At 41.9% G+C, this 27436-nt stretch overlaps 3 protein-coding genes across 3 annotated transcripts; 2 read left to right on the forward strand and 1 right to left on the reverse strand.

Annotated features, from left to right (window-relative positions):
- rbm22 (RNA binding motif protein 22) lies at nt 1-8258 on the forward strand. Its single transcript, XM_084041210.1, has 11 exons — nt 1-95; nt 2633-2686; nt 2786-2815; nt 2908-3040; nt 3990-4090; nt 4652-4824; nt 5396-5596; nt 6216-6380; nt 6586-6674; nt 7112-7240; nt 7533-8258. Exons 1-11 carry the CDS (start codon nt 42-44, stop codon nt 7685-7687), a joined length of 1284 nt encoding a protein of 427 aa, XP_083897336.1. The 5' UTR covers nt 1-41; the 3' UTR covers nt 7688-8258.
- A 700-nt stretch (nt 8259-8958) lies between these two features.
- On the reverse strand, nt 8959-14369 carry LOC311033625 (myozenin-2). Its single transcript, XM_084041211.1, has 7 exons — nt 14272-14369; nt 13728-13773; nt 13237-13333; nt 12044-12192; nt 11497-11656; nt 10374-10551; nt 8959-9427 (listed from the first exon to the last, which is right to left on the reverse strand). The coding sequence occupies exons 1-7, from the start codon at nt 14352-14354 to the stop codon at nt 9265-9267; spliced, it is 876 nt and encodes a 291-aa protein (XP_083897337.1). The 5' UTR covers nt 14355-14369; the 3' UTR covers nt 8959-9264.
- Nucleotides 14370-17683: 3314 nt separating this feature from the next.
- LOC311033948 (soluble guanylate cyclase 88E-like) lies at nt 17684-27300 on the forward strand (the record flags this gene model as incomplete). The annotated part of the gene is made up of 18 exons (XM_084041683.1): nt 17684-17755; nt 18033-18173; nt 18676-18815; nt 19094-19228; nt 19330-19453; nt 19943-20062; nt 20483-20567; nt 21369-21452; nt 22004-22124; nt 22325-22454; nt 22796-22942; nt 23309-23455; nt 24109-24265; nt 24593-24702; nt 24836-24925; nt 25213-25359; nt 26388-26507; nt 27154-27300. The coding sequence occupies 18 exons, from the start codon at nt 17684-17686 to the stop codon at nt 27298-27300; spliced, it is 2217 nt and encodes a 738-aa protein (XP_083897809.1).
- Nucleotides 27301-27436: the final 136 nt, after the last annotated feature.

Below are 27436 nucleotides of genomic sequence, written 5' to 3' on the forward strand. Positions count from 1 at the left end.
AGAGTCTTGAGGGAAAAAAATTGCACACACTCTGAGTCAAAATGGCGACGTCCCTGGGAGCTAACACATACAACAGACAGAACTGGGAAGACGCGGTATGTTTCTGCTATAAAATACATTATTACACAGAGTCTGAGGTGTCTGTTTAGATTAATATTAGAAAACGAAATTAAAAAACGATCTGGTTTAGCTCGTTAGTTTACGCTGTCTTTACTGTTCAGTTAGCCAGAGTAGCATAGCATTAGCATAGCATTAGCTACGATAGTTAGCGGAAGCGTGGTTGTTAATGTTGACTGAAGAAGGCCTGCGTGACTTATTAGTTAGATTATGTATGTAATGTAATATAATTGATATTATATTTAGGCGAAGACAACATGATGCTTCGGGTCCAAGTCTGTCAATAGATGGATAACGTGACAATGCGACCTGAGCTAGCTTACTGTGGCTAGCTAGCAGTTAGCCGTGTGTTGAACCGGTGAAACCAGGACTCCGTAGTCGTGGACAGTGGTGGAAAAAGTACTCACATGTTTTACCAAGTAAAAGTATCAATACTGCAATATAGACATACTCTGTTAACAAGTTAGTCTACAATTCAAAATTTACTGGAGTAAAAGTGGCAAAGTTTGCCTATCTAAATGTACTTAAAGTACCAAAAGTAGAAAGTACTCATTATGCAGAATGTCCCATTTCACAAGTTTTGAAATGTATACAAATCTTTTGACAATAGCTGATCTTCAAGCTCACAGCGACGCATTGTGAGCTTGAAGATCTACTATTTTCAAATGGGCGAGATGTGTATATATGGCTGAAGTGGTTAATGTATGTTTTGTAATAATAATCAAAATCTACAAAGTAACTAAAGTTTTCTAATAATTGTAATGGAATAAACGTGTAATATTTACCTCTGAGATGTAGTGGAGTAGAAGTAAAAGTATTGAAAATCGGAAAGTACTCCACTAAATTAGAAATACGTCAACATTGTACTGCACTTGAGTAAATGTACTTAGTTACTTAACACCACTGGTTGTGTATCTATGAATGCAGTGATTCTCAACCTTTTAACATTCAAAGACCCCAGCTGGATATGCATTAGACTACGACATTTTAACTTTGAATTGAGACATGATATGGTCTATTATTTGGTCCAGGATACATTTACTATCTACACTGTAGATGACTGTGTAGGTTGTATTGGAATAATGAAATATCAATAATATAGCTGTGCACCCCCCGGCCCGATTCCAATCTCTAGTGTCCCCGGCATCCCAGACCCTGCATTGAGAACCACTGTATTAATAACGAAATAAAAACTGAACTATGACCATACCACGTCATTCAGGATGGATTTAGTGCTGTATGATTTTAAATGAACCCATTAAGACCTGAAGCCGATTCTACATACGTCTTCTAAATCCCAACAATATTCTGAAACACGTATGTTTCTATATCAGTGGTGCTCAAACCTTTTCATGTCAAGGACCCCCAAAAAGATATGTATTTGGCCGCGGACCCACATCTTAAAATGTTGTTCCAGGGGGTCCCAGAAGCAAAGATTTGAGTAAAAGAAAAATCGCTTTAAAATAAAATATATTCAAAGATTTGCACACATTTTCACGATATTTTTGAATAGCCAAAGTGTAAAATAATGCTTTTTAGCTCAAATCTAAAAATGACACGGATGCGTTCCAGGTCTTAATGGGTCAACTTGGAATTTATTTGAGTCAGTCCTCATTTATCTTATAAGATAAAAGACAAACCCACCAGTCCAGTAGGTTTCTGCATATTGGACACACTTGAAGGAACCGAGTCCATGACGGCACCTAACATGCTATTTGCTTTAAGTTGAGTAATGTGATAGGGTCTTTAGTTAATATTGGTTTTGAGCAAGACATTTTGGGTGTTCACTCTGCAACCCAAGACCAGCTTTGCAATCATATCTCCCCCTGCCAAGAGCTGATTATATTTAGGCTGATGTCTGATGAGGTGTGTGGAATAGAAGATGGCAAAGTTCCATTCAGCAGTCAGACTCAGAACTTGGATTGAAATTGCATCTGCCAACAGATGGCAAAATAGGAGTAATATTGTCCAATTGGGATCGAGAACTCATACAGAAACAGGATAAAGAAGTGAAATTGTAAGTGTTGATGAAACAAAATGAGCAGAAAATAATATATTGATAAATGGGTTCTCTCCTGAATTAATGTAATTGGTGTCCCACCTGATGTATTTTCTGTTTACTAAAGGACGGGACCCCCTCTTGATGAACAAACATTCTATACCAATAATGATCAGAATATAGAACTTTGTATTTTAACTAATAATATCACTTGGACGAGCGCCTTTTGTTTATTTATATTTTAAATGACTGATGAACAGATAGCAAACACAAACATGGCAGTTAGTCTGACTCTGAATTGAATTCTGCATTTACAAATGAAACAGTATTTTCTTTTCCTTTTTATTTTTATTAATGTACAATGACAATTTTGAGACAATTGACCTTTGTGCTTGGACAAGTGAATTGTAAATGTACCTGTGCAACGGACAAGTGCCCCAAAAAGGTATTGTCAAGCACTGAATGTTAATGTGTTTAGAAACTTCAGAGGGTGACTTTATCTCTTTCCTTTTTCAGGACTTTCCTATTCTGTGCCAGACATGTTTAGGAGAAAATCCTTACATCCGTATGGTAAATAAGCATTAACCTTTATTTATTTCAAATAACTATTCTATTTTTGTGAAAACTACATTATTCTGAATAAGGGGTTGCTTATTTATGTTTTTACAGACCAAGGAGAAGTATGGGAAAGAATGCAAGGTAAGTTGCTGCAGTGCCTTAAATGAGCTTGAGTAACATCAATCACGTACATTTTATGGTTTGATGTAATTCTTTGGCTGCTGTCCCCGCAGATATGCGCTCGTCCGTTCACAGTATTCCGTTGGTGTCCTGGAACTCGCATGCGTTTCAAGAAGACAGAGGTTTGCCAGACCTGCAGTAAGATGAAGAATGTCTGCCAGACATGCTTGCTTGACCTGGAATATGGTGAGTCTCTTGTTCCACCCTGTACCCCCTAAAATGATTGATGATTTCGAGTTTAATTTTATTGCAAACCATGATGGAAATTGCTTAGAAATTAAAATCCCACAGCTGTTGCGCATAGTTGATAGTGACTGATCTTCCTTGAATTCCTTAAGTGCACAAGGTTCCTTATTTCCCTGAGTCACATCTATAAGGCATCCATCTGCCGCCAGGTGTCCCTTTATCTTCCCCAACGAAAATAAAAGCAGCATGGATAATGGCAGTCAGCAAAGGCTTTTTATTGTATTATAATTTTATTATGTTACTATTATCTTATTGTATTAATAACTTGTGATAACTTGACAGTGACTTAATTTGCTAGATATGTATTAACATTACTAAAGTATAGAGTTGTAGTAATATAGTTTCATCATATTTTGGTTCCATAATTGTGAGCTGATGTAAAAGTATTGTAATATGATTTTTTCTTAGCTGGGCACAAGGTATTGCCTCAACGATCATACGCCCTTGAATAAAATAATTATTGTATTGTGTCAAAATGATTATCTGAAGAATTTTATGGTGGTATATCGTGATGAAGCTGGTGATTTACACCCCTAGTCACACCTTTCTAATGGAAGTGCTCATGGGGTCCTTGAATCGTAAAACTGTGCCATTATAACTTTAAGGATCAATTTATACTTGATTGATTCTACTCATGTCCCATGAATCGTTAGTAACAGAAATTGCATTATGCATATTTCCTAATGAAAAAAGTTACACGTTGTAATTTTTGTCAAGCGACACTTATCGGAAAGGTAGTGAATGTGTATTAAGCTTTAATGTCAGGACCCATGAAACTACAGGACACATATACACACTTTGTTTGTGATGTCACTTTCCTGTCCTTGCATGGCTGTATCATGGAAGCTGATAACTGAAACCCCCTTTCAACCATTTTGTGGTACTGTAGGTTTACCTATCCAGGTGCGAGACACTGGGCTGTCTGTCAAGGATGATGTTCCCAAGTCAGATGTGAACAAGGAGTACTACACACAGAATATGGAGAGGGAGGTATGTCCAGCTGTTGTTATTCAAATATGTTTTTACATTTTTTCAAAAAGTTATACACATACAAACACATAACAAACGACTACAAAACACCACAGACACTAGTAATCAATGCAAGATGAAACAGGTACATACCATCCAATTACTGAGGAGAGATTTGGGAGATCAACACAAAATGAAAGGAGATTTTAGTACAATACATTGGCATAGAAAGAGGCAGTAATATTTCAAATTTAAAGTCAATAAGAAAATAAAAAAATAAAAAAAGAATGGAATATATATATATATTTAAAGTGAAATGTCATTAAATGCAAAGGCAAAAATCTGTAAAATAAATCAACTATAACTGGGAGGAAGGGGGAAAAGAATGGCTAATGGCTATATTGCAACAGTAGGAACACCTCAAAATATGACAGAAACGGTTGCCAGACTTTAACATATTCCTGGGTTGAATGTCTAACTGTTGTGTGACAGACCACACATTTATACATATTTTCTTTTACGGTTTTCATAATATTGGGGCTTCCCACCTAAGCTTGTCATTTTGTTTCCATCAATTCTCAGATTGCAGGCTCTGATGGGACGAGGCCCGTGGGTCTCTTGGGTAAGGCTCCCAGCTCCAGTGACATGTTATTGAAACTGGCCCGCACCACGCCGTACTACAAGAGGAACCGGCCACACATCTGCTCATTTTGGGTGAAGGGAGAGTGTAAGAGAGGAGAGGAGTGCCCCTACAGGTGAGTGATTTTAACAAAGAAAGGAGTAGTTGTAGTATCTTAGAGATAAGTCTTGGTGGTGCTGTTGTGTCAGTAATAAACAGACCTTGTACCACGGTTTGTAAAACAACATTTAAAGTTATTTGAAGTTGGCTGATTATATATTAATTTATTTTCCATTAGATATTTATACTAACCATTATCACATTTAGACACACACTGCTTTCAGTGGGATTGTTTAGTTTGACTATGAAATCTTTTTAATTTTAGGGGCAGCTCAGAAGGTTGCTTTCTTAAATAGTTGTTATTAAATAATATTTACCATTCATTCTAATATTAACATTGTCAATCAATTTATAATTGAGCCCTGGATAAATGAATAGAATAAATGGATACATAGACATCAGTGCTTTGTCAGTCAATGTCTGACCATTTCAATAAAATAAAAGCTAAATATCTACTATGTTACTGTACATCAATTGGGAAGCTATTTAAAATGGAAATGTTATGCTGTTTTACAAACATATATTGTATTTGTTAGTAGACGGTGGACTATGTTATAACTTCTCTCTTTTGCAACTCATTCATACAGGCATGAGAAGCCCACAGATCCAGATGACCCGCTGGCTGACCAGAACATCAAGGACCGTTATTATGGCATCAATGACCCAGTAGCCGACAAGCTGCTGAAGAGAGCCTCCACAATGCCTCGTTTAGACCCACCAGAGGACAAGACCATCAGTACCCTCTACATCGGTGGGCTGGGAGACACCGTTACAGATGCAGACCTGAAGTATGTTCTTTTGACAAGAATCTCAATCAAATATATTCTAATGACTGGTCGCACAGGCACTGAGGGGCCAGCCTATTACTGTCAGTGTGAACAGGCCTGTGGTGTTGCTATGGTAACTCAATGCTTCAATCAGCTGTTTTTTTGTGGTTAAAGGGATAGTTCACCTCCATAATGACTTTTTGTATCCATTACTCACCCCATGGAGACTTGAATTCATTGAGATTTGTTTGTTTTTGTCACATTCCTGACCCAATAATTTGATGACCGGCGGTGGCTACGGCTTTCCGACGGTCAGGAATTCAAGGCTTCATGGGGTGTGTAATTGATAAAAAATAAGTCCTTTATTGGGTGAACTATCCCTTTTAAACTAGCTATTTTATCTATAGAGACAGTCGTGCGAAGAAGTATAAAAAGATGGTTATGAGTTGTAGGGACAGGTGACCGTAGAATTCAAACCCTGCCTTCAGCATCAGGTGATAAGCAGCGCTAAAGAAGAGCTGAAATCTGTCAGGGTTTGAATCTGATATTATGCAAAAGGATTCATACCCGTCACTTTCACGAGGCATCATGGTACTGCCCCACGGGTGAAAATGGGTATTACATTTCAATGCTGTTGCAGGAACCATTTCTACCAGTTTGGGGAGATTCGCACCATTACCATTGTCCAGAGACAGCAGTGTGCTTTCATCCAGTTTGCTACAAGACAGTCTGCTGAGATGGCTGCTGAGAAGTCCTTCAACAAGCTGATCATTAATGGACGAAGACTCACCGTTAAATGGGGCAGGTGAGTGATTGCTCTACATTATAAAAGTTGCTTGTTGGCGGTGAATCAAACCTCCCGCCTCAGGCCCGCTATTGCATCTCACACACCACCTGTCAAATGTGACATCCATCAACTTTAGAGGAGAATATATAAAGTGTTCGACTCCCTGCAGTATCGCTGGTATCATGTGACTAATTCGAGGTTTATTTATCATTTATCTGTCTAGGTCCCAGGCAGCGAGAGGCAAGGAGGCCATTAAGGAAGGGGTCAGTGAAATGGGCACCAGGCTTGACCCGGTTCCTGGACTGCCTGGAGGTGAGTGCACCATGACTGACGGGGTCATTTATGTCAGTGGGTTGGTGGTATGTATGAGTTTGAATGAATCATGGAATATCTTAACAGACAATGTTGGTGTTTGGTGTCTACATACGTTGCTTATATCAAAAAAACAAATATGTTTTACTCTTATTTACCGGTACACAAGATGTAACAATAAAGAGAAACCAAGATGCACATAGATTTTAAATATGTTTGTATTTCGTGGCTATGTGTCTTTCTTTTAAATCATCCCTTAGGTTCTAGTTAAGTGAGTAGCTATTGCCACTTTTCCACTTCATGGAACCGGCTTTGTCATTGGACAAAAGTTGTGTGGCATCACTTCAGGAAACTCACTGCATTATCAATCAATGCATTGCTAGACTTGACACACTTTTGCACACTATTTATCCCCTAATTTTCTCTCCTTCCTACAGCTCTACCGCCACCACCAGCGCTTGACGAAGAGACTCCTGCCAACTATTTCAACCTTGACCCTGGTACTTCTCCTGCGATCTTGAACATCGCTCTTCCCCCTCCTCCTGGGATCAATCCACCTCCTCCAGGTAGACTTAGGATTTACTAACTTTCACATTTTCAGCCTCCTGGCCTTCATTAAGCTCTACATGAATTATTCATTGTAAAATACTTACAGGTTTTGTCCTATTTCTTTTTAATAAACATTCTCAGCAAGGAGAATTCATCCACCTTTCTGAGCACAGTGGCTTTATCTACATACAAATGACTCCATCGGTTTTGAAATTCAGTTAGGCAGAGCCGTGTTCATATTTTTGATTGTAATGTTTATGACTGCTTTAATAAAGTACTACAATCTCATCTATTCTTTTATCACCTCAGGTTTCGGCCCTCCAATGTTCCACCATATGGGTCCAATGGCCCCCCCTATGCCTCCTCCCATGGGTTTGAGACCTCCCGGTCACATCCACTACCCTTCCCAGGACCCCCAGCGCATGGGCGCTCACGCTGCACATGGCTCACGACATGGCGAATAGTGGCTAGGGTCAAATTACACTGTGATTTAGATGTCATTCCTGTACTTGGCCTCACCAATGTCAAAGTGAGGTGCTGTTCTTCAATTCAATCTTGAGTTGCGGATGGGGTTAAACCCCATATGATATATTTGATAGAAATGCATTGCATAAGAAACAACATTGCCTTTGAAAAGGTTAAATTAGATCTGTACCTTTTTCTGTGTACAGAGGGGACTGAACAAGCACCAGCTATATCTGGAAAAAGATGATGGCCTATAACTCAGCTAAACATACCTAGAGCATATGTCGTCTGCCTGGTTTATGTGGTCAGGTGTTCAATTAAGATGATTCCTATGGGTTTTAAAAAGGGCTCCCATAGTTGGTGCCATTGTACATTCTTCACTAAGATGACAGTGTATACTTTAGATAGAACGTGTTTGTCATAGTGTGATTATGTTTAGACATTGATTTTCAATTACATCCTTTTTTTTTGATGAAATGTTAATATTCCACCAAAGTATGTTTGCTTTTATTGTAAGGTTTTCTTTGTATAATGTCCACTTTTGTCATTAAAACTCCATCTTGTCATCCATTAGATCACTTAATATTTATAAATATTCATGTATTTTACTACAAACTATGAACAGAATAGAGTCTTGGATTGAGATGCAAGTATAATGCAGAGATATCTGATGGGATGAGCTTGCTAAAAGCTACAATCCAGGACTAATTTGAATAAAAGGTTTTTAATCAATCTGTATGGTAGTAATGTTAATACAATATACTGTAACTAGCACTTCCACAGTGGTTGTAGGTGGTCTCCTATACTGTTCCATTAAGATAAAGTGACCCGGGTGTCGGGTAGGACAATCAATTTACTATATAGGCATTTAGCAGACACTTATCCAGATGGTCTTACAAGTGCAAAATCAGAGTAATTCTGGCATAGACCCTAGTCAGAGGGAGACACAAAGAAAATGAAGTGCTACACAGTAACTACATTTAGATACCAGATAAACATCAAACCTAGCATCTGTCTATACAATACGATATGCTATCTAAATCACATTGTTAGCATTAGTGGTCAAGCAAAACCAATTCTGAACAAGTATTAACCAGCATATATGTGATTCTGCACAGTATAACTAGACACTTACAGGTTTACAATGCCATTAAAGTTATTTGAAGCAGACGGCGCACTGTTTTACTAGATGCGCCGCCATTTATTATTTATTGTAAAATTCGGACATTGTTGCAATTAACTGTTGGAGAGGGAGACAACAGACATCAAATGTATTGATTATAACTTTAAGGTCTCAGTGATGGTGATTGGTTCTTACAGATTGTCCACTCAGCTTTGACAATGAGCTGTTGGATGTCTCTAATGTCTTCATTTGATCTCCCCATAGCTGACTTTAATTTGCAAATCATGTTTAAAAGTGCTCACTCAGACAAGATCACATGAAGAGAGGATGGATGAGAAGAGCAAGCAAAAGTCAGAGCATTGTCAGTCTTTTTAGCCTGTGGTCTGGCAAAGATCACAAGAGGTCGAGGATCAAAATTCCTCTCAGACCCTCTCACAGTTCATTAGATCTGGGTCAGTAGGCGTTGCCCCATCCTTTTGGTGCTCTGTTGAAGCTAGGCCGTTGAGAAAAGTGGTCCTCGGTCATGCTGGGAAGGTTCTGGGCCTGCAGGGCCTCGAGGTTGACCACTGGGATGACTCTGTTACTGGCCATCGGACCACAAAATGGCATGGCAGATCTGAGATGGAGAGGACAAAAACAAAAGACTTGTTTCAAACTTGAAATGATCTTATTTGAACTTTGAACATGATTGTGTATATAACCTGATAAAGTATCAGATACTCCACACTCTAAAAAGGGGGCAGCTTTTATACGACACCTGATACTCAGTCATTCATAAAATGTAATGAATCTGGCTCAACTTAAGCTCCTGTTAATGGGATGAAATGACTACTGAAGCTTCAGATTAACTCCCACTGGACATTGGAGAGCATGGTGAGCTTATCTCCTATTTGACATCTATGGTTTGTCTGACCATCAGTGTAGGCACAGATTTAATTATGACTTCATAATTTCATAATGCTCTTCCAGAGGGTAAATGGATCCATCCATGAGAGGTACTCTTACTGACGATCTGGCATAGCATGATTGACAGTGACCTACTTAAGTTGTGTATGCTCTCTGCCTTCTATCCCTTACCCCTTCCTCTTCGAATCTCATACACTAATACTGACAAAACATTTTCTCTGCCTTCATGTGACGCAATGCCTTGTGTGTCGTAGGAAAGAAGATTCCCCTTTGTGCGCAATCTTTCTTGAGAGGGCTGAAAGGCACGTGGACCCCCAGTAGATCATCTTTCTAGAGCCAGGGTTAAAATAGCCTTCAGACAACCAGAACCCAAGGAGGTGTGAGCCAGCAGAGGCTCACATACAGTGGAAACATGGTACAGAGCCAAGGAATCACATTTAAGAGAAAGTTTTGATTGATGACATGGAGCTGTGGTCATGTGCCACTGTATTTGAAGTTGCATGGTCTCTAAAAAGCTGTGCTGAATGAGCTTCAAAGTGGCGAGGCCCGCCCTCAGGGAAGTGATATCAGTTGTCTTTAACCGTCAATGGACCACTGGCATCAGTCGAGTGATGTTTTTCTGCGAATGCTCACCTGGCCGACAGGCAGGTCCTTACCTGTTGAAACACCTGTAGTTTTCAGGAGGAAGTCTTTGTGGGGGCTCAGGCAGCTGGCTGAAGACAAGCTCCTCACGAGAGTCTCCCAGAGCTTCTTTCCAGGGGGAACTGTATAACTTTGGGATGATCGTCATATTGAACTTCTCGTGAGGAATGTGCTGCAGAGGGCCAGAATACCCTGGCAAAAAAAGATGAATGTCACACGTGAGATAACTGGGCCTTGAAGTGTAATGTACTGCCAGGTTTAATCAGTGGTGGACAAAGTACTCAATCCCAGTGCCTGAGCCAAAATATAGATACTCCTGGTCAAATATTACTCAACTACAAGTGAATGTTGATCTGTCAAATGTATACTTGAGTTAAAGTACTGGAGTACTTGCTTTAAAAATATACTTACTGTATGTAGTAAAAAAAAGTACATGCTTTTAAAAATACTACTATACAAAAGTACAAATTCCCCTGCTAGAAATGTAGTGGAGTCAAAAGTACAATATTTGTCTTGTATTGAAATGTATAGTGGAATTGGAAGTATCAAAACATAGAAATACTCAAAAAGTTATCCACCACTGGGTTTAATATGCATATGAACATGTTAGATATTACACTTGGTAACAAAAGCTGGCAGAGCTTGTTGATCTTGGTATGAATCCAGCTCAATAAACAGAGCTTATGTCACTGCCATATGTGTCAGGACAAATATGTAACAGCTAAGGTGCCAATAAAGAACAGATACTTATTTTTTTCTTTTTAGATGAATTTGGGGAATTTCTGTGTTTTATTAGGACAGTGAACAGAGGCAGGGAAGGCAGGAGAGAGAAGGGCATGCCATGCAATAAAGTGCCTCGGGTCAAATTCGAACCAGGGTCAGCTGCGAGAAAGACTATAGCCGTATTTATGTGGTATGTGCTCTGTGAGCCACTGAGTAATAACAACCAACTTTTTCTTTCGTCTCACAAAACCAAAACTTGCTCCAATACTTTCATACAAGACCTCATTGCCAGCAGATAAACAACACTCAAGCATTGTCCAAGCGTTGGCATTCTGCAGGCAGTGGCATTGCCAAACATCAGCTTTGCAGTGAACTATTCTAGCGGCAATCCTCCCTCTTTGTACCACTATTTACCTGGAGCAATGCCTTGAGGACTTCCCTTCTTTGCTACCGACTTCTGTAGGTTCATGACCAGGCTATGCTTACCAGGGATGGAGAAACCTTGGTTCTCCCTTCCTCCCTGTGGTTCTGGGACTGGGATGTACTGGGGGGGAGGAATGGCTTCTTGAAATACCTGGGAGAGGGGAGCACATTACGGTGTCCATGTATTGTGTGTTTATTATAGCCACAGTATTTGGGTTTAATAATGGCGTCAGATATTTTGTCTGAGTGTTTGCCAGTGTTCAGATGTTGTTCTTTCACCAAGATGATAATACACCCACCATCCACACATTGCAGATGTGACTGCAAAAAGTTTAGTAAAACAATTTGTTCTGCTCGTCTCGGCTGTCATGCTTTGACAGAAACAGCGCTGGAAAACGAGAAGCGACCGGCAGATTTCATTGGCTTTCAGTCACAGTCCTTTTATAATACAGCACACTTAAAGCTGCTAATATGCAACACATCAGGAGGATGGGTTAATGTGTAGTGACCCATCCTCGTATGTGTAGTTGTGCCTTACCTGGCTGTTGATCGTGTTCTCCACGGTGAACTTCTCCACCCTCCTCTGTCTCTGCTGGAACATGCGTGAGCCTCGGTTGGATTCAAGATTTAGCTCCTCCATCATCACGTCCCTTGGAATACTGACCTTCTTCCCAAGGTTCAGACCCCCTGATACAACACAACACATAAATTGATGTTCTCGAGTGATCAAATTGAAAGGTAGAAGTTGAAGAACCCAATTTCCTCTGACCTTTTAAGATTACATTGACATTAACTCTACAGTTTGCTCACGGGTTAAAATACTCTAATGCCAAGCCAGCTAAACTGACCCAGAGATAGCACTATATTGGGACAGACAGAAGCAATCAGTTATATTTGGAAAGGTAATTATACTAAATGACGTTTTGATAGACTGCTTGTATGTGGACTAGTGGGAATAAAGAATTCCTACACTTCACTTGGAGTTCTCTTCTTGTTTGGCATTCAGAGATGATCAAGCTCTCTTATTACTAACAGCTTTACAAACAATTGAGAGCAACCGATATGATAAACCCAACCTTCAGCCATCATCGCTGATCGTCACTGTAATCCACACACTTTAGCCCTGGTCAGACTCATCTGTACTTCAGTGGGTGCATAAATTACACAGTGACAAGCTTGAAATAGCATTCGTAGATGACGTACAAGGGTGTCCAAGTGCTTGTTGTGGTTCAGGGTTACATGGGTAACTGGGAATATAAATAGGATCTTTGGATGGAGGAGCTCTCGTAAGAACGGATGACGCTCTGTCGTCTGTAAGATACGGTATGGTAAGTGTTTGGGGAATTAGAGGGCATGTGCCAGCCTTCGGGAGCGGTCTTTGCAGCGATGAGGGTCACATTTAGCTGAGTTATATTAATTTGGTTTCAAAGCTCAGCTGGCAACAACCAAACAACTCCAAATGTTCCTGGGGAAATGTCTGAACTTAGTTTCAGCAATGTGAGGGTTCTCACACTCCCATGTAATCCCTTTGATCAGTTCCATTTGACTACCCTTGACCGTTCTGAATGTCATTGTAATGAATGTCAATTATAAGAATATCCTGTCATTAAATGCATTTGGATTATGTGTTCAATTCCATGTTTATATGCCTGTGTCTCCCGGAGTCTCGGGTTACTATTGTCACCAAACCGTATTAATACAGTTAACTTGAATCAAGCGGTGTAAACATACCTCCTCTGACCTCCTGGCACAGAGCCCTGGCCTGCAGCATCCTCTGCTTGGCCAGGTCCTCATGCCCGGAATTCACCATCGTCATCATCATCTTCCTCTGAAAAGAAACAGACCATGTACACGGATGAGGAACACCTCATTAAGATTAGATGTGTCATAATAAACTACTGCAAATGCAGGGAAGCTTACTTAGAGTATTATATTTGTAATAGATATTTAATTTCTTTAGTCACTTAAAACCTATACTTAGTTGACCTTGATCTACAAGGTTGGATATGTTCACCATTTCATCATGTAAGTTTCAGTTATCCACACATTAAGGGAGACTATGAATAACCGACAGCAATTAGCTTGTCTTTAAAGTAATAAAAACAAGAATCATGTTTAGCTACAATGTACTTATGATTGCGCAACAATCACCACCCCATCAGACAAAAAATGTCAGATAAAAAATGGGAGATTCGGGCACTCAGAGTTAAAAGAGAGAGCACCTTTATTAAATCAACATGTTTCAACCACAAGCGGTCTTCATCAGGGCTAAATGAATACAAAACAACAACATTACATAGGGCTGGTAACAGGTGAGACCAGCCCGATATTTAAACACTTAACAAAAGCATGTAGGTGCAGCACTTAATACATAGTTATTACATAGGGACAATCAAGCAATCACCAATAGAAACCTGCACGTGAGTGAATGAGGACCCAGTAAATAGGCACTCTACTTTAAACCAGTGAGCACATGGTTGTCTCGTTCTCTCTGCAATCTCCACCCCATGTTTAGATTTTCTTTTTGGCAGACCCATGTTTGTTTACATTTTGATTTTGAAGGGCAGGGTGTCTAACATTTCACACCCCAACCACAATTTACAGTAGCAAGCAGTCAACTCATACCTCTAGGATTTTACTACCGTATCTATATGTATGAGCCCAGCTGACTTCCAAAACAACACATTTTGTTAACATAGCTATGTCACAGACAGAATCAGCAGATAATCTACACCTGTAGATAAGTCAAGCAACCCTCAGGCTTACCTGCTGCTGACTGTGTATTTATGACAGGAAGCAGAGCTGGTCTGCAGGATGCTGCCCTGGTCCACAGTAACAGAACTCAGCATAGGGGGGGAGTTTGTATAGCAGCAACACCAGGATGCCTTGGCTTCAACCTCACTGGGTTATTTTAGCAGCAGTAAGAGAAGGATGGAGGGGAGGAATAAAGTGTGAGGGGGGGGGGGGGGTGTGGGGGTTGAGGGGAGAAGGGACTCATATAAAGATTTACATCCCTGCCCCCCAGTGTGCGTGATCATAAAAATTTGATCCACAGTGTGTGCGTGTGCGTGTGCGTGTGCGTGTGCGTGTGCGTGTGCGTGTGTGTGTGTGTGTGTGTGTGTGTGTGTGTGTGTGTCACTGAGCCCTCATATGCTGAGGTCAAACACGCAAGCTCTGCCCACACAAAAACCCTCATGTGCCCACATACTCTATGCCCCCCCCCACACACACACACACACACACACGCACACGCACACGCACCCGCACCCGCACCCGCACACGCACACGCACACGCACACGCACACGCACACGCACACGCACACACACACACACACACACACACACACACACACACACACACACACACACATTCAATATCCTGTAACCTTAACCCTAATCCCAACCCAACCTTAGAACACCAATTTTGTACCCAATTTGACATGTCGACCCCAATCAACTGGTTTCATGTCCAACATTTGTCCCCAAATGCAGCCTATGTCAGGAACGCGCACGTGCGGGCATGTACATACACACCCATATGTACATATGACCCTTCCAGTTGAAGGTCAGCGGTCAAAGTCCACGGTAAATTGCTGTTCCATTTGCACCTCTTTCAGACTGTTCTGTGCTGTCGTATTGCAGTCAGTAGTACCAAAACACAGTGTTGAATACAGTTTTCACTTTGAATGAAACTGTGGTCCACTGAATCATGACCATGACCTAAATGAAGTAAATTTTCATTACTTTCAATTCACACAAAATGCAAATGTAATTCCATACAAAAGAAAAGACACAGAATTCAATGAAGTATGTCAATGAGAGACATTTCTCCCATAATTGTGAAGCTTTTCTGCCTTTGTGCAAAATCTCTATGCAGATTCACTCATTCAACACTCAGTTATTATACTTGCATAAAGAGGTCACCTCTGAGTTAGTTTTCAAGAATGGAGCAAGTGATAGATCAAGGACAGGTGCAAAAGAGCGGAAGAGGGGTCTGGATGACGCGCAGTGGTAGAGTAGTGCAAAGGGGAATTTACAGAGAGGTTTGGGCCCTCACACCTAAGTCGCACCGCCGATCTGACCAATATGTCTGAGTCATAGTGTCAGGATTTTGTCAGAGTACCCGTTGTACCCGTCTGTCTTTCTTTTATTACAGTAGCCAATTATTTTTACCCCCTTTTACTCCCCAATTTAGTCGTTATGCCAATTGATACCTCCCCACACACATTTCTGTGTTGTCACTGCCGTTGTATCCTACTGACTCACCTACCAGTGAGGAGCCCCCAACATCACCCTGACCCTCCCCGCCCGGCTTCCCAAACACGGGCCAATTGTGTTCGCATAGACGCCCGACAAAGCCGGTTGCACCACGGTGGATTTGAACCCACAGCCAACTTCCTTGCGTGGGCAGGGACTTTACCTCTTGTATTTACCACATATGCATACCCCCTTGTTACATGTGAGGGTTATTTCTGTAGTATGGGTTGCCCAGGGTTTGGTATGCTCCGTGACATGCATTCATTCAGCTCAGGTCCTGCTGTGGAGGAGACCTGGCTGCCACTGATTGGCTAGGCACCTTCAATCATCCTGGACCAATCACTGAAGAAGACGTCCTATTTAAGAGCTGTGAACAGCTGTGTAAATTGACAGTGTGTTACATGGTGGCCATGGTGTAACATGCTGTCCACTGAGTGCTGTGTTGCAGTAGGGGTGCTAAAAGTTTGGCAGCCCCTGTGGTCTACAGGTGCTCACATTTTGAGTTTGTGAACCCACTATTTTCTGTTGTACTCTATTTTCAACCTCAACCTTATTGTATGGATAACAAACCAGCGGCAGCTTTTTGTAACCAAACCTTTTGCCTTATGTAGATTAGAACAGATAGATTAGTTTAGATTCCCATTGTACTTTTTGTTTTGATGTAGGTTAGGATAGTTGGAGGGTTAAAAGTAAGGATAGATAGGTTGTTTTGTTTGTTTATTGGTTTGCGTCTGGGGTTCTTTTCAAGTATGTAAAAATCTGCATCCATTGTAAAATATTGTATTAAGATTCTTCTGTAAATATCATTTAAAACCTAAAAGTAACCAAAAGAAAGGTCACAACAATAAAACAACAATTTGCTTTTCAACCTGACGGCACATTGAGGTTAAACAACACACTCCATATTTGGGCGTAGCTGCATTGGGAACTCCTTATATGGTTATGGCTGAGTCAGAGTGAAATGACGATGTGGACCGGCTTGACTTCCCTTAAGCCAATTTTAATATAATAAAACGATAAAGATTGATCATATTGTCCTTAATCACAGCTTTTCAGTGAGAGAAGCTGGACTACAGTTCGAGCCCAATCTCAGGAAATCAACTGTGGCATCAATAATAACAATTCAGGAATGAACATCTAGAAGTGACTGTGCTATAGGCTTACTACAGTATTTCAATGATACTGTATATGTAAAAAATAATTCCATCAGTGTCCTTTACGTAATCATCAAAACATGCCTTTTTCTCTCACAGATTTCTTTACAGAATTCAAAGACGACCCCGAGGTGGTGGCAGGAGAAAGGTCTTTCACTGCCATACATAGTGGATATGGTTGTTGTCAACAATGCCATTTGGGAACTCCAGACACTCAGGACCACAGAATATTTGTCATTGTCAACAGTGTTAGTGTAGCCACCATTGACCAAGTGTTTAATATATAATAATAAATGTTATTTGTATTGCACTTTTCATTCACAGGGAATCCCAGAGTGCTACATAATTAAAACATAATAATCAATCATAGATTCAATGTATACAATGCAATCGTTGAACAATTCAGTATGTGCAGCCTGGATCTGTCTGTTTGAACGGAACAACAAGCTTTTGAAAGGTGTCACCTGTATTTGAGAGGTGGTCCCTGCTGTATGTTGCTGTCACATAGAAATACATACTGGACCATCAGGCAGTGACAGTCTGACAGCAAGACAATAGAGGCCCATTGACACTTAAGGTTGTATGTAATAGGGGCACCTTTAAATCTGATCGTGGTCCTGCAGATAACACCTCAGTTTGGCTGTCTAGTAAGAGGGGTGGACGTTTCAGACACAACAGGCAGTAAAAAGCATTGTTCCACTTACTGGTGTTCTGGTTGGGAAGTGATTCCCTTGCACATAGCGTGTACAGTTCTTTTGAGAGAGATTATGTACGGGCTGCTGTGTGAGAGCCTTCATGACTTCATTAAGGAGTCATATGGAGATGATGTGTGGAAGCTGGTGAGAGAGAGGGCAGATGTCAGGCTGCACTCCTTTGTCACTCATCAGGTATTTTGTTTTGTGTAATTTTTTCATCTGTATAAAAAACGCTATCTGTTTAGCGTTTTTATTTGATAGCCTTTTGTTAATGGCATGGCAATATTTGTCTGCAATGGTATGGACGTTTGTTTATGTGTTCATGCCAGTCTGTATATACTTGTTGCAGAATGTAGACTTGAATTAATAAGAGTGTGTGTGTGCGCGCGTTTGTTTGTGCGTGCGTGTGCGTGTGGTGCAGGTGTACAGTGAAAGTGTGATTCCACGCATTGCGAAGGCTGCCAGTGGCGTGACAGGTACTCCCTACAGTGACCTGATGAACTCCTGGGGTGTATATTTTCTGGGTTTTGTGGGCAAGTACGGATATGACAGAATCCTCAAGGTGAGAACAAACACTCAAGCAGAAGAAGCTGTTGAAACTGTGTTGTTCAATGGTACAAACATGACAGAAAGACGATGTATACTGTGTTGTTAGTGCCAGTACTGCTCTGTTGCTGTTTTGCCATATAATTGGGGTTGTTCTTTACTGCTGTTTGTTGACATTCATATGTGCAAACAGTCTAAACGTATTGCTGTGAATGCGATAGTATTCGTAGCCTTAGTTCTCTGTGTTTCGTGATCATCAAAGTAACGGCAGAAAGAACTCTCTAATATTTCATTCAAGTAGGAAGGAGTTTATTTAACTCAAGTCAGTGCAAGGCTACTTCTCTAATTACCCATATGAAAGAGATTTCTTAAGTTCGTTTTTTTGCAAACATCATTAAGATTTTATGTTATATGCATGTCAAAGGTTTCTGTCGATTTTGTACAAAATCCAAAACAAACATTTTGGGCAAGTGTAACAGACTGACGTTAGTGCTAACTATTTCTGCCTCTGTACTAAGGTGTTGGGTCGTCATGTGCGTGACTTTGTCAACGGGCTGGACAATCTTCATGAGTACCTTCGTTTCAGCTACCCCAAGGTCCAGCCACCAACCTTCTTTTGTCAGGAAGAATCTCCCTCTGGAGTCACCCTGCACTACAGGTCAGGGAACAAGGGATGATACGCGCACACACACGCATAGAGACGCACGCACGCACACACACACATACACACACACACAGCACGCACCCAGGCATGCACGAATGCACGCGCGCACGCACACTTGCGCACACACACACACACACACACACACACACACACACACACACACACACACACACACACACACACACACACACTTGGATGAAGCCCATCCTTCTTCAAAAGATAAGATGCAGACAAGTGACAGCTTTATCAGGGACTTCCTCTGTGCCCTGCAGGAGTAAGAGGAAGGGTTATCTGCACTATGCCATGGGTCAGCTCAGGCAGATGGGGAAGCAGTTCTATGACACTGACATCCATGTGGAGGTGCTTTCTGAACAGCTGGTGGGAGACTACTCCCATGTTACCATGAGGTATGTGACACGCACCCACCCACCCAGTTTGTATTTGGTACAGCTGTTTATGATGTTAATTCTAACCATGACATTGATTTTGTTTTTGTTTTTGAACACAGGCTGAACTTTGACAACTCAGCGTATCGCTACATCATGAAGGAAGATGAAGAGGAGCAGGGAATACTGCCCATCACCTCAGACTTCTTCTTTGAGGTGTTTCCCTTCAACATCGTCTTCAGACAGGTAATGGATCAATCCCAAACTCAACAAAGGAAGTTGACCAGTTGAACCCTAGTGACCCCTATCTTGGGTGGCGGGGGGGGGGGGGGCATTTGCCAGAAAAATCTGATCTACAAGCTCACAACGCGTAACAAATAATGCGACGAGTTGTGAGCTTATATCTGCTATTTCTGGTGGAGGGATTTGGTGTAGAAGGACTGTTTCACTAATAGAGGGTATAAGTGGTTAAAAGAATAAGGACACACAGACAAATGGGGCATTTGCCAGAAAAATCTGATCTACAAGCTCACAACGCGTAACAAATAATGCGACGAGTTGTGAGCTTATATCTGCTATTTCTGGTGGAGGGATTTGGTGTAGAAGGACTGTTTCACTAATAGAGGGTATAAGTGGTTAAAAGAATAAGGACACACAGACATATATTTTTGTAGGCTACGTTAGATGTACACTTCATTGAATCCAGTATGTTCATGGTTCTACATGTTTCACCAGGATATGGTGGTCCACAATGTAGGTTCTGGTCTGTCTACTGTCTTCCCTGACCTGGATGGAAAGAAGATCACCGATGCCTTCTTGCTGGCTCGCCCCCTAGTGGAGTTCACCTGGAACATGGTGTGATCTCTCAGGCTATACCTCTATTACACCGCTTAATTGATACTCGAATAAGTGTGTCGAAAATATACTTAACATAAAAATTCAAAATAAAGTAAAAATAGCCGACATGTTGTGAGCCTTGCTAGTTTATAGTCATTCATTTTGAAAGTACAAGTTCTCGGACCAGGACTCAGGGTTAGCAGTGCCTTCTGAGCAGGGCCCAAATTATGTTGGGACAACCTTATCTGAAAGTGAGCTGTAGCGTATGGAAACAAATCCAGACCCGGTGAAGTTACACGGCACTGCGGTTCCCTTAGTTCTTGTAGTAGTGGAAAAGAGCCATTAATTAAGCTTAAGCGTGGCCTCACCACTCACACATGACAGTGCTTATTGAATAGCAGTACAGTGCAGTATGTGACCGTGTGAATTTGTACCCAGATCATCTCCCATCCTAACAACCTGTTTGAGATCATGTCCAAGGAACCTGTGAAGAGAGAACGGAACCTCCACAACCGAGTCCAGAGTAAGAGTGGGAGCCATTCAGCCGTGTGTGTGTGTGTGTGTGTGTGTGTGTGTGTGTGTGTGTGTGTGTGTGTGTGTGTGTGTGTGTGTGTGTGTGTGTGTGTGTGTGTGTGTGTGTGTGTGTGTGTGTGTGTGTGTGTGTGTGTGTGTGTGTGTGTGTGTGTGTGTGTGCGAGTGCGCGTGTGTGTGTGTGCCTGCGAGTGTTTATGTGAGTTGCAGGACCCTCTATATACTGTAGGAGGGTCGGTCAGTCTGTCTGTGTGTTTATGTGTCTGTGTATCCGGAGCTAACCTCCACACTGATCAGCACCAAACTTGTTGTCCATACTGCCAATAGGCCACAGGCCCGCAATATTTTCCCCACACGTTTTATACTTTTTGAAATATTCTACTTTAACTTCATAATGGAAGTCAATGAGGCTCTGGCTGGGCGGCCGGCCGGCCGGTCCTCCCTTTAAGCCAATTTGAATACAAAAAGATTTGTCCTACTGTAGATATGTAGACGACTGTCGTTGTAGCCTGGCCACATGGAGTCTGAGATCCACATTGGAGCCACACCATTCCCTTGTGGATCCCGAGACCCACATGATTAGATTTTCTGAAGAGGAAAATGTGTGTGACAATGAAAAGTGATTATGTATTTCATTTCATGAGATTGATTTGAAACACAGCATTCATCTCTCAGTTGTGGTTTATTATTCAATCTAAGCTGGAGCTTGAATTGATTGCATAATGGTGCTATATATTATTTTATTATTTATATTGGTGCTAATTTGACCTTGTTTTATTCGTCCTGTCCACAGATTCAGACTATGAGAACTCCAACCGCTCTGCTGATGTGGATGTGGAGCTTATGGCCTTTCAGTCCATCGCAGACGACTACAAAGGTCACTTAAAAAAAGATTGTTAACTGTCTTTTGACAAAAAATGACATTGGATTGGTTGGCAGTGGTATGAGGTTTACTAGCGCTAGTTTTCTCCACTCCTAGCTAGCTCATATATTGAATTTAGATGTCTGGTGATGCAAGGCTAATACGGCACTTATAGTATGTAGAACAGTGAAATCTGGACAAGTTTGGATACTGTAAGCCAGTGGTTCCCAAATTGTTTAGCTCAAGACCCAAAAGAGAAATTAAACCTTTGCCCCGGGACCCATACTAGTGAAAATAGTATGGGCGCTGTGTTGTGAGCTTGTAGATCTGCTATTGTCTCTACTTCTTAAACTTTATTTTTTTTATTAATGAACATTATTAGATGTTTTAAGTTTGTAAAATTTTAATTTGAATACTTTTTTGATTTTTGTGTTGTTTAAAATTTCTAAAATCTTCTGAAATAATATACATATTTTTAAATGTAAGAAACGGAAAAAAGGAGATATTTACTTGTGACCCATAAAAAGTTTGGGAAACAGTGCTGTAAGCTGTGTCATTTCTCACAGATGCTGGGGTGACTAATGCTATGGAGAGCTGGGGTGACGGCATGCAGCGCTGTCTGAGACTAAAGGGACAGATGAGGTACATGCCTGAATGGGAGTCCATCATCTTCCTGGGAACTCCTGTGTAAGGAAACCAAACACATCCATTGCATACACATAACACACAAAATAAACACACAGTAGACATGCCTTGATAAATAAATAACATTTCCTCATCCAACATTCAACTATAATTAAAGGTTCAAATAAAAAAAAACATTGTAAAGAATAGTCTTGTCCGTCTGTCTGTCTGTCTGTCTGTCTGTCTGTTTGTCTGTCTGTCAGGATGGAGAGTCTCAGTGCCATGTTTAAGACAGGTCTGTACATCAACGACCTGAGCATGCATGACTCCAGCAGAGACCTGGTGCTGGCAGGAACACAGCAGTCAGAGGAACTTAAGAGAGCCCTCATACAGGTAGACTGTGTGTGTGTGTGTGTGTGTGTGTGTGTGTGTGTGTGTGTGTGTGTGTGTGTGTGTGTGTGTGTGTGTGTGTGTGTGTGTGTGTGTGTGTGTGTGTGTGTGTGTGTGTGTGTGTGTGTGTGTGTGTGTGTGTGTGTGTGTGAGAGACATACAGACATACAGTACACACCTCATACTAAGGGCCGCAATGGAAACAAGATGTAAGCTTTTTTGCATTATCCTTTTGATTATGGTGGGTCAGATATGTTGCATGTGACATGTGCTTTTATTTCATGATCAGTAAATATATCAATCAATCAATCAATCAATCAATCAATTTCCTGTTGTGAGCTCAGGAGCAGAAGAAGTCCAGTAAACTGGAGGAGAGCATGAAGATGTTGGACTACGAGATGAAGAAGACCGATGACCTTCTGTACAGAATGATCCCTAAGCCAGTAGCCAAGAGGCTACGCAAAGGAGAGCCTGCTGTGAACACATGTGAGGTACATGGACTGAACTTTCTATATGTGAGGTACGGGACTCAGGGCTAGAGAAATCGCTGACCTCTGACCTCCAGCACCTTAGCTGAGCGGGGATGGGGATTGAAGGCTCTTGGTTGTATAGACTGGAAGCATATAGTATTTATGACAATGTTTAGTAAGGTAATAAAATCAAGTGTAAAGTTTGGCAAAAACCCATCCGCTTGAATGGAGCCTAATTGCTTCTGACACCAACAGGGGTGAAACAGCGAGACTACAGGCCATTCATATGAACTTCCTATGTAGCCTCAATTTACAACTCGGAAGCTGGGCCCTTGTATGTAACATGATAATGGAATCATGTCGTGACTTTGTGCTTCCTTTCTCCAGGTGTTTCCTGATGTGACCATCCTGTTCAGCGACGTGGTGGGATTCACCCGCATCTGCAGTCACATCACGCCCCTACAGGTGGTGTCCATGTTAAACACCATGTACACTCTGTTTGATACCCTCAGCGAGAAGCACCGCGTGTTCAAGGTGAAAACACACTGGGATGCTGTTCTTCAAGCTGTTATATAGTCTTTGTTTTGTATTTGTTGTAGCTATATACTGTGTTATGGAAAACAAGAAGCAACTCACTTTTAAAATGCTCCAACTTTATTCACAGCAGCAACAGAATAAAAGGTTGGAGCATTTTAAAAGTGATCTTGCGAGCCCTGTTGGTTTTCATGTTTCCGCTGTTTTGCAGTTTGGCTCAGCACCAACGACGGAGGATACGTGCGTTATTTTTGTCTTTGAAAGCTATACAAATATTGAGACGCTTTGATACCTTGGTATGAATCACGCATGCACGCACCCACGCACGCACCCACCCACCCACGCACGCACACACACACACACACACACACACACACACACACACACACACACACACACACACACACACACACACACACACACACACACACACACACACACACACACACACACACACACACCACAGCCAATGGATACGTTTGCTAATCTGTCATTAGAATAATGTGATGACTTTAGAATCAATCAGCGTTGCAGACAAAAACAAGTGTGTTCACATGAAATGATGTTACCTCATAGTCCATCGTAGCTATCGTGTTTGTTTTTTTATTTACTTGTCTGATTTTGTAACAGAAACAGAACATTGTACGTTGCAGGTTGAGACCATTGGCGATGCGTACATGGTCGTGGCAGGAGCTCCAGAGAAGACCAAATATCATGCCCAAAACATCTGTGACATGGCTCTGGACATGCTTCGCTCCATAGACCACCTCAAGGATCCATCCAATGGAAACCACATACAGATACGTGTTGGTGAGCAACTATAACCTGCTGTTATAGTCATATGTGTGTGTGTGTGTGTGCGTGGGCGCGCGTGTGTGTGTGTGTGTGTGTGTGTGTGTGTGTGTGTGTGTGTGTGTGTGTGTGTGTGTGTGTGTGTGTGTGTGTGTGTGTGTGTGTGTGTGTGTGTGTGTGTGTGTGTGTGTGTGTGTGTGTGTGTGTGTGTGTGTGCGTGCGTGCGTGCGTGCGTGCGTGCGTGCGTGCGTGCGTGCGCGCGCGTGCGTGTGTGTGTGTGTGTGCGTGCGTGTGTGTGTTTGTTTGTGTGTGACTGATTGCAATGCCATCTGTCTTATTGAACAGGGATCCACTCTGGGATGGTGGTAGCTGGCGTAGTCGGGCACAAGATGCCACGTTACGGTCTCCATGGTGACACAGTCCACACTGCATCTGCCATGGAGAGCAGTGGCAAGGTAGGAAGAAAGAAAGAAATCCATTGAGACAGTGAGAAAGAACAACCGTTATATGAAATCAACACGTTGATCCACCATTTGGAAAGTGGTGATTGATGACATCACTGTTATTGATCACACTTTGTCCCATCAGGAGATGCACATCCAGCTCAGCAGCGCCACCTATGAGCACCTGAAAGGAACTCACTTCATCTTTGAGAGGCGGGGCACCATTACGATCAAGGTCAGGGGCAGGCTGTGGTGGAAGAAGTACTTTATGTACTTTAGTACTTTATCTTTAGGTAAAAAATATTATTTTTACCTAAGTAAAAGTAGCAATACACAGTGTAGAAATACTCTGTTACAAGTAAAAGTCCTGTATTCAAAATTGTACTAATTTATTTTTGGAATGAAAATATATACTTGTTTCAAAAACATTATTATTATTAAACATGCGTGCGTGCGTGTGTGTCTATTTGTGTGCTTCATGGTGAATCATTCGTGCTGAGCGTTCCTGTCTCCTCTTCTCAGGGGAACGTGGAGATTGAGACCTACTGGCTGAAGGGGAAGCGGGACAAGGATGGGAATGCTCAGGCAGCGTGTCCCCAGTTTGAGACCAAGACCATCAGCAAGGCCCCCGTCTTGCCTCGCCGAGCCCCTGAGGAGGAAGACGCTTTGGTGAGGATATGAGCAGGCCTCTCAGCCTACATCAGGGGTTTAACCCCGCCATTTGGTATGCATTAGGCCATGGACTCCCCATAAATCAGAGAGTGTACAAATAGAACCAAATGGACCCGTAAGGTAGCCTGGCTCCAGCTGCATCGAAATGAAAATTCAGGCTTAGTGTCAGGCTACCCCGTAAGGGTCAATTTGGGCACTCTCTGAGTTACAGACCTGTAAAGGTCCGTTTGGTTCCCATTTCCCACCGGTCAATCAATCAAATAGAACCAAATGGTCCCTTGCCGGTCCATTTAGTTCTATCTATCTGATTTACAGACCCGTAAAGGTCCATTTGGTTTCCATTTCCCAGCTATCAATCATTTAGCTATAGGGACCCCTTGGAACTCCCCACCTGGGGGTTCCCCAGACCCCACTTTGAGAACCACTGGCTTTCATCACATCACATCGCATCCCCCACTGTAGGATGCAGCGGATATGAACAGTGGTGCAAAGTAACCAAGTACATGTACTCAAGTACTGTACTTAAGTACAATTTTGAGGTACCTTTACTTTACTGGAGTATTTCCAATTTTCTATACTTTTTCTCTTACTCCACTCCATGTCAGAGAGTACTTTCTACTTTTGGTTCTTTAAGTACATTTTATACCAATACTTTTGTACTTTTACTCAAGTACATTTTGAATTCTATTCTACAGTATTGATAGTTTTACTTAAGTAATAAATGTGAGTACTTTTTCCACCACTGGACATGAGCAAGGCTTCGACCCTACATCACATCACTACACCCCCTGATGCTGATGCAGCACGCGTTTCAGTGACGCGAACTGTCGGAAATGATCAAAATGTAGTTAATTATATGATTAAATACAGTCCATGATTCCTGACCTGACTCATTCTCAAACATAGCTCACAACGCATCTGCTATTTGTGTAGTTGTCCATATAGTTTTTAAATGTTTTGAATGTAGATGTGTGGGTCCCTGGGTCTGTGTCTCCACCATCACCCTCCACCCGTCCTGTCCTCAGGTCTTCCCGCGGGTAGCAGGGGCGGATGAAGACGACGTAAAGTCTATTCACTCCCACCGTATTCAAATCGCAGGCCATTCTCCGGAGGAGGGCTGTGTGGAGGAGATGACTCTTATCAAGGTGAAAGGCAGGGGAAGATTACATTACAATGAGACATGACGGGTTGTTAAACACTTTGCCTAATTACGTTATCTTGATATGTGTTTAATTACACCCCTGTTTGTTGTCTCTCGTTGGGTTATCAGATTAGTTTCCCTGTCTTTAGTGTATTTATATACTCCTTCATCACTGTTACACCTGATTTATACGGCGAGCAACTAAGTATAAATTATACTTAGTTGCTCGCCGGTGTCTTCTTGCACTGAAAATAGCACATGTCGCAGTGTGTTGTGAACTTCCCAAGACACATCTCTATATATACAATTGGCAAACTGGATGTGTGCGTGTTTGCGTGTTTGTCTGTTTGTCTGTTAGGTTTCGTGCTTGTTTCGTGTTTGTCACTTGCATGTTAGGTTTCGCTTTTGGTTTGCGTGTTGCAGTTAGGTTTCGCTTTCGATTTGCATGCTGCAGTTAGGTTTCGCTTTCGTTTTGCGCGTTGCCAAATCATGTGCGAGAAACAAGCACCGGTGTTGCAAGGAAAACGTCTATACGCTCTTCTGTCTCTGTCTCCGATGTGCGCGCCAGGCTACTAGACAGGAGGACCGCGTAGCGGCCCGACCCTCTAGTTTATATACAAAAGCTATTTATTCTTTTCCTCCACCTGTAGTCCCACTATAAGGACACCCTGCAGGAGCGTCTCCAGGACCCCCACTGTGAGCTGGACCTATCACAGTTTGCTGACAGACACATCATCATGGCGTCTGCAAATGGCTCCCACGACTCCCAGAAGAGCACCATGTGCTCAATGTCATGAAACCGTCACTGGAGCCCATTTTATATCTGGATCAAGCTGATAGCCCAGTGGTTCTCAAAGTGGGGTTCTTGAGGGGTGGGCTGGGTCCACAGCAAAATTAGCTAATATAGCATCAAAAAAGCAGTTTAACCACTTT

The sequence above is a fragment of the Gymnoscopelus microlampas genome (assembly GCF_963454915.1).
Source record: "Gymnoscopelus microlampas genome assembly, chromosome: 18".
Classification (NCBI taxonomy): Eukaryota; Metazoa; Chordata; class Actinopteri; order Myctophiformes; family Myctophidae; genus Gymnoscopelus; species Gymnoscopelus microlampas.

What these genes read in the sequence shown, in the direction of transcription:
- rbm22 (XM_084041210.1), top strand. Translation starts at nt 42, where the DNA reads ATGGCGACGTCCCTGGGAGCTAACACATACAACAGACAGAACTGGGAA. An exon ending in AAAATCCTTACATCCGTATG is followed by an intron (nt 2,687 to 2,785) that starts GTAAATAAGCAT and finishes ATGTTTTTACAG; the next exon opens with ACCAAGGAGAAGTATGGGAA. An exon ending in GTTACAGATGCAGACCTGAA is followed by an intron (nt 5,597 to 6,215) that starts GTATGTTCTTTT and finishes ATGCTGTTGCAG; the next exon opens with GAACCATTTCTACCAGTTTG.
- LOC311033625 (XM_084041211.1), bottom strand. Translation starts at nt 14,354, where the DNA reads ATGCTGAGTTCTGTTACTGTGGACCAGGGCAGCATCCTGCAGACCAGC. An exon ending in AAATACACAGTCAGCAGCAG is followed by an intron (nt 13,774 to 14,271) that starts GTAAGCCTGAGG and finishes GTATTCATTTAG; the next exon opens with CCCTGATGAAGACCGCTTGT. An exon ending in GTGCCAGGAGGTCAGAGGAG is followed by an intron (nt 12,193 to 13,236) that starts GTATGTTTACAC and finishes GTGTTGTATCAG; the next exon opens with GGGGTCTGAACCTTGGGAAG.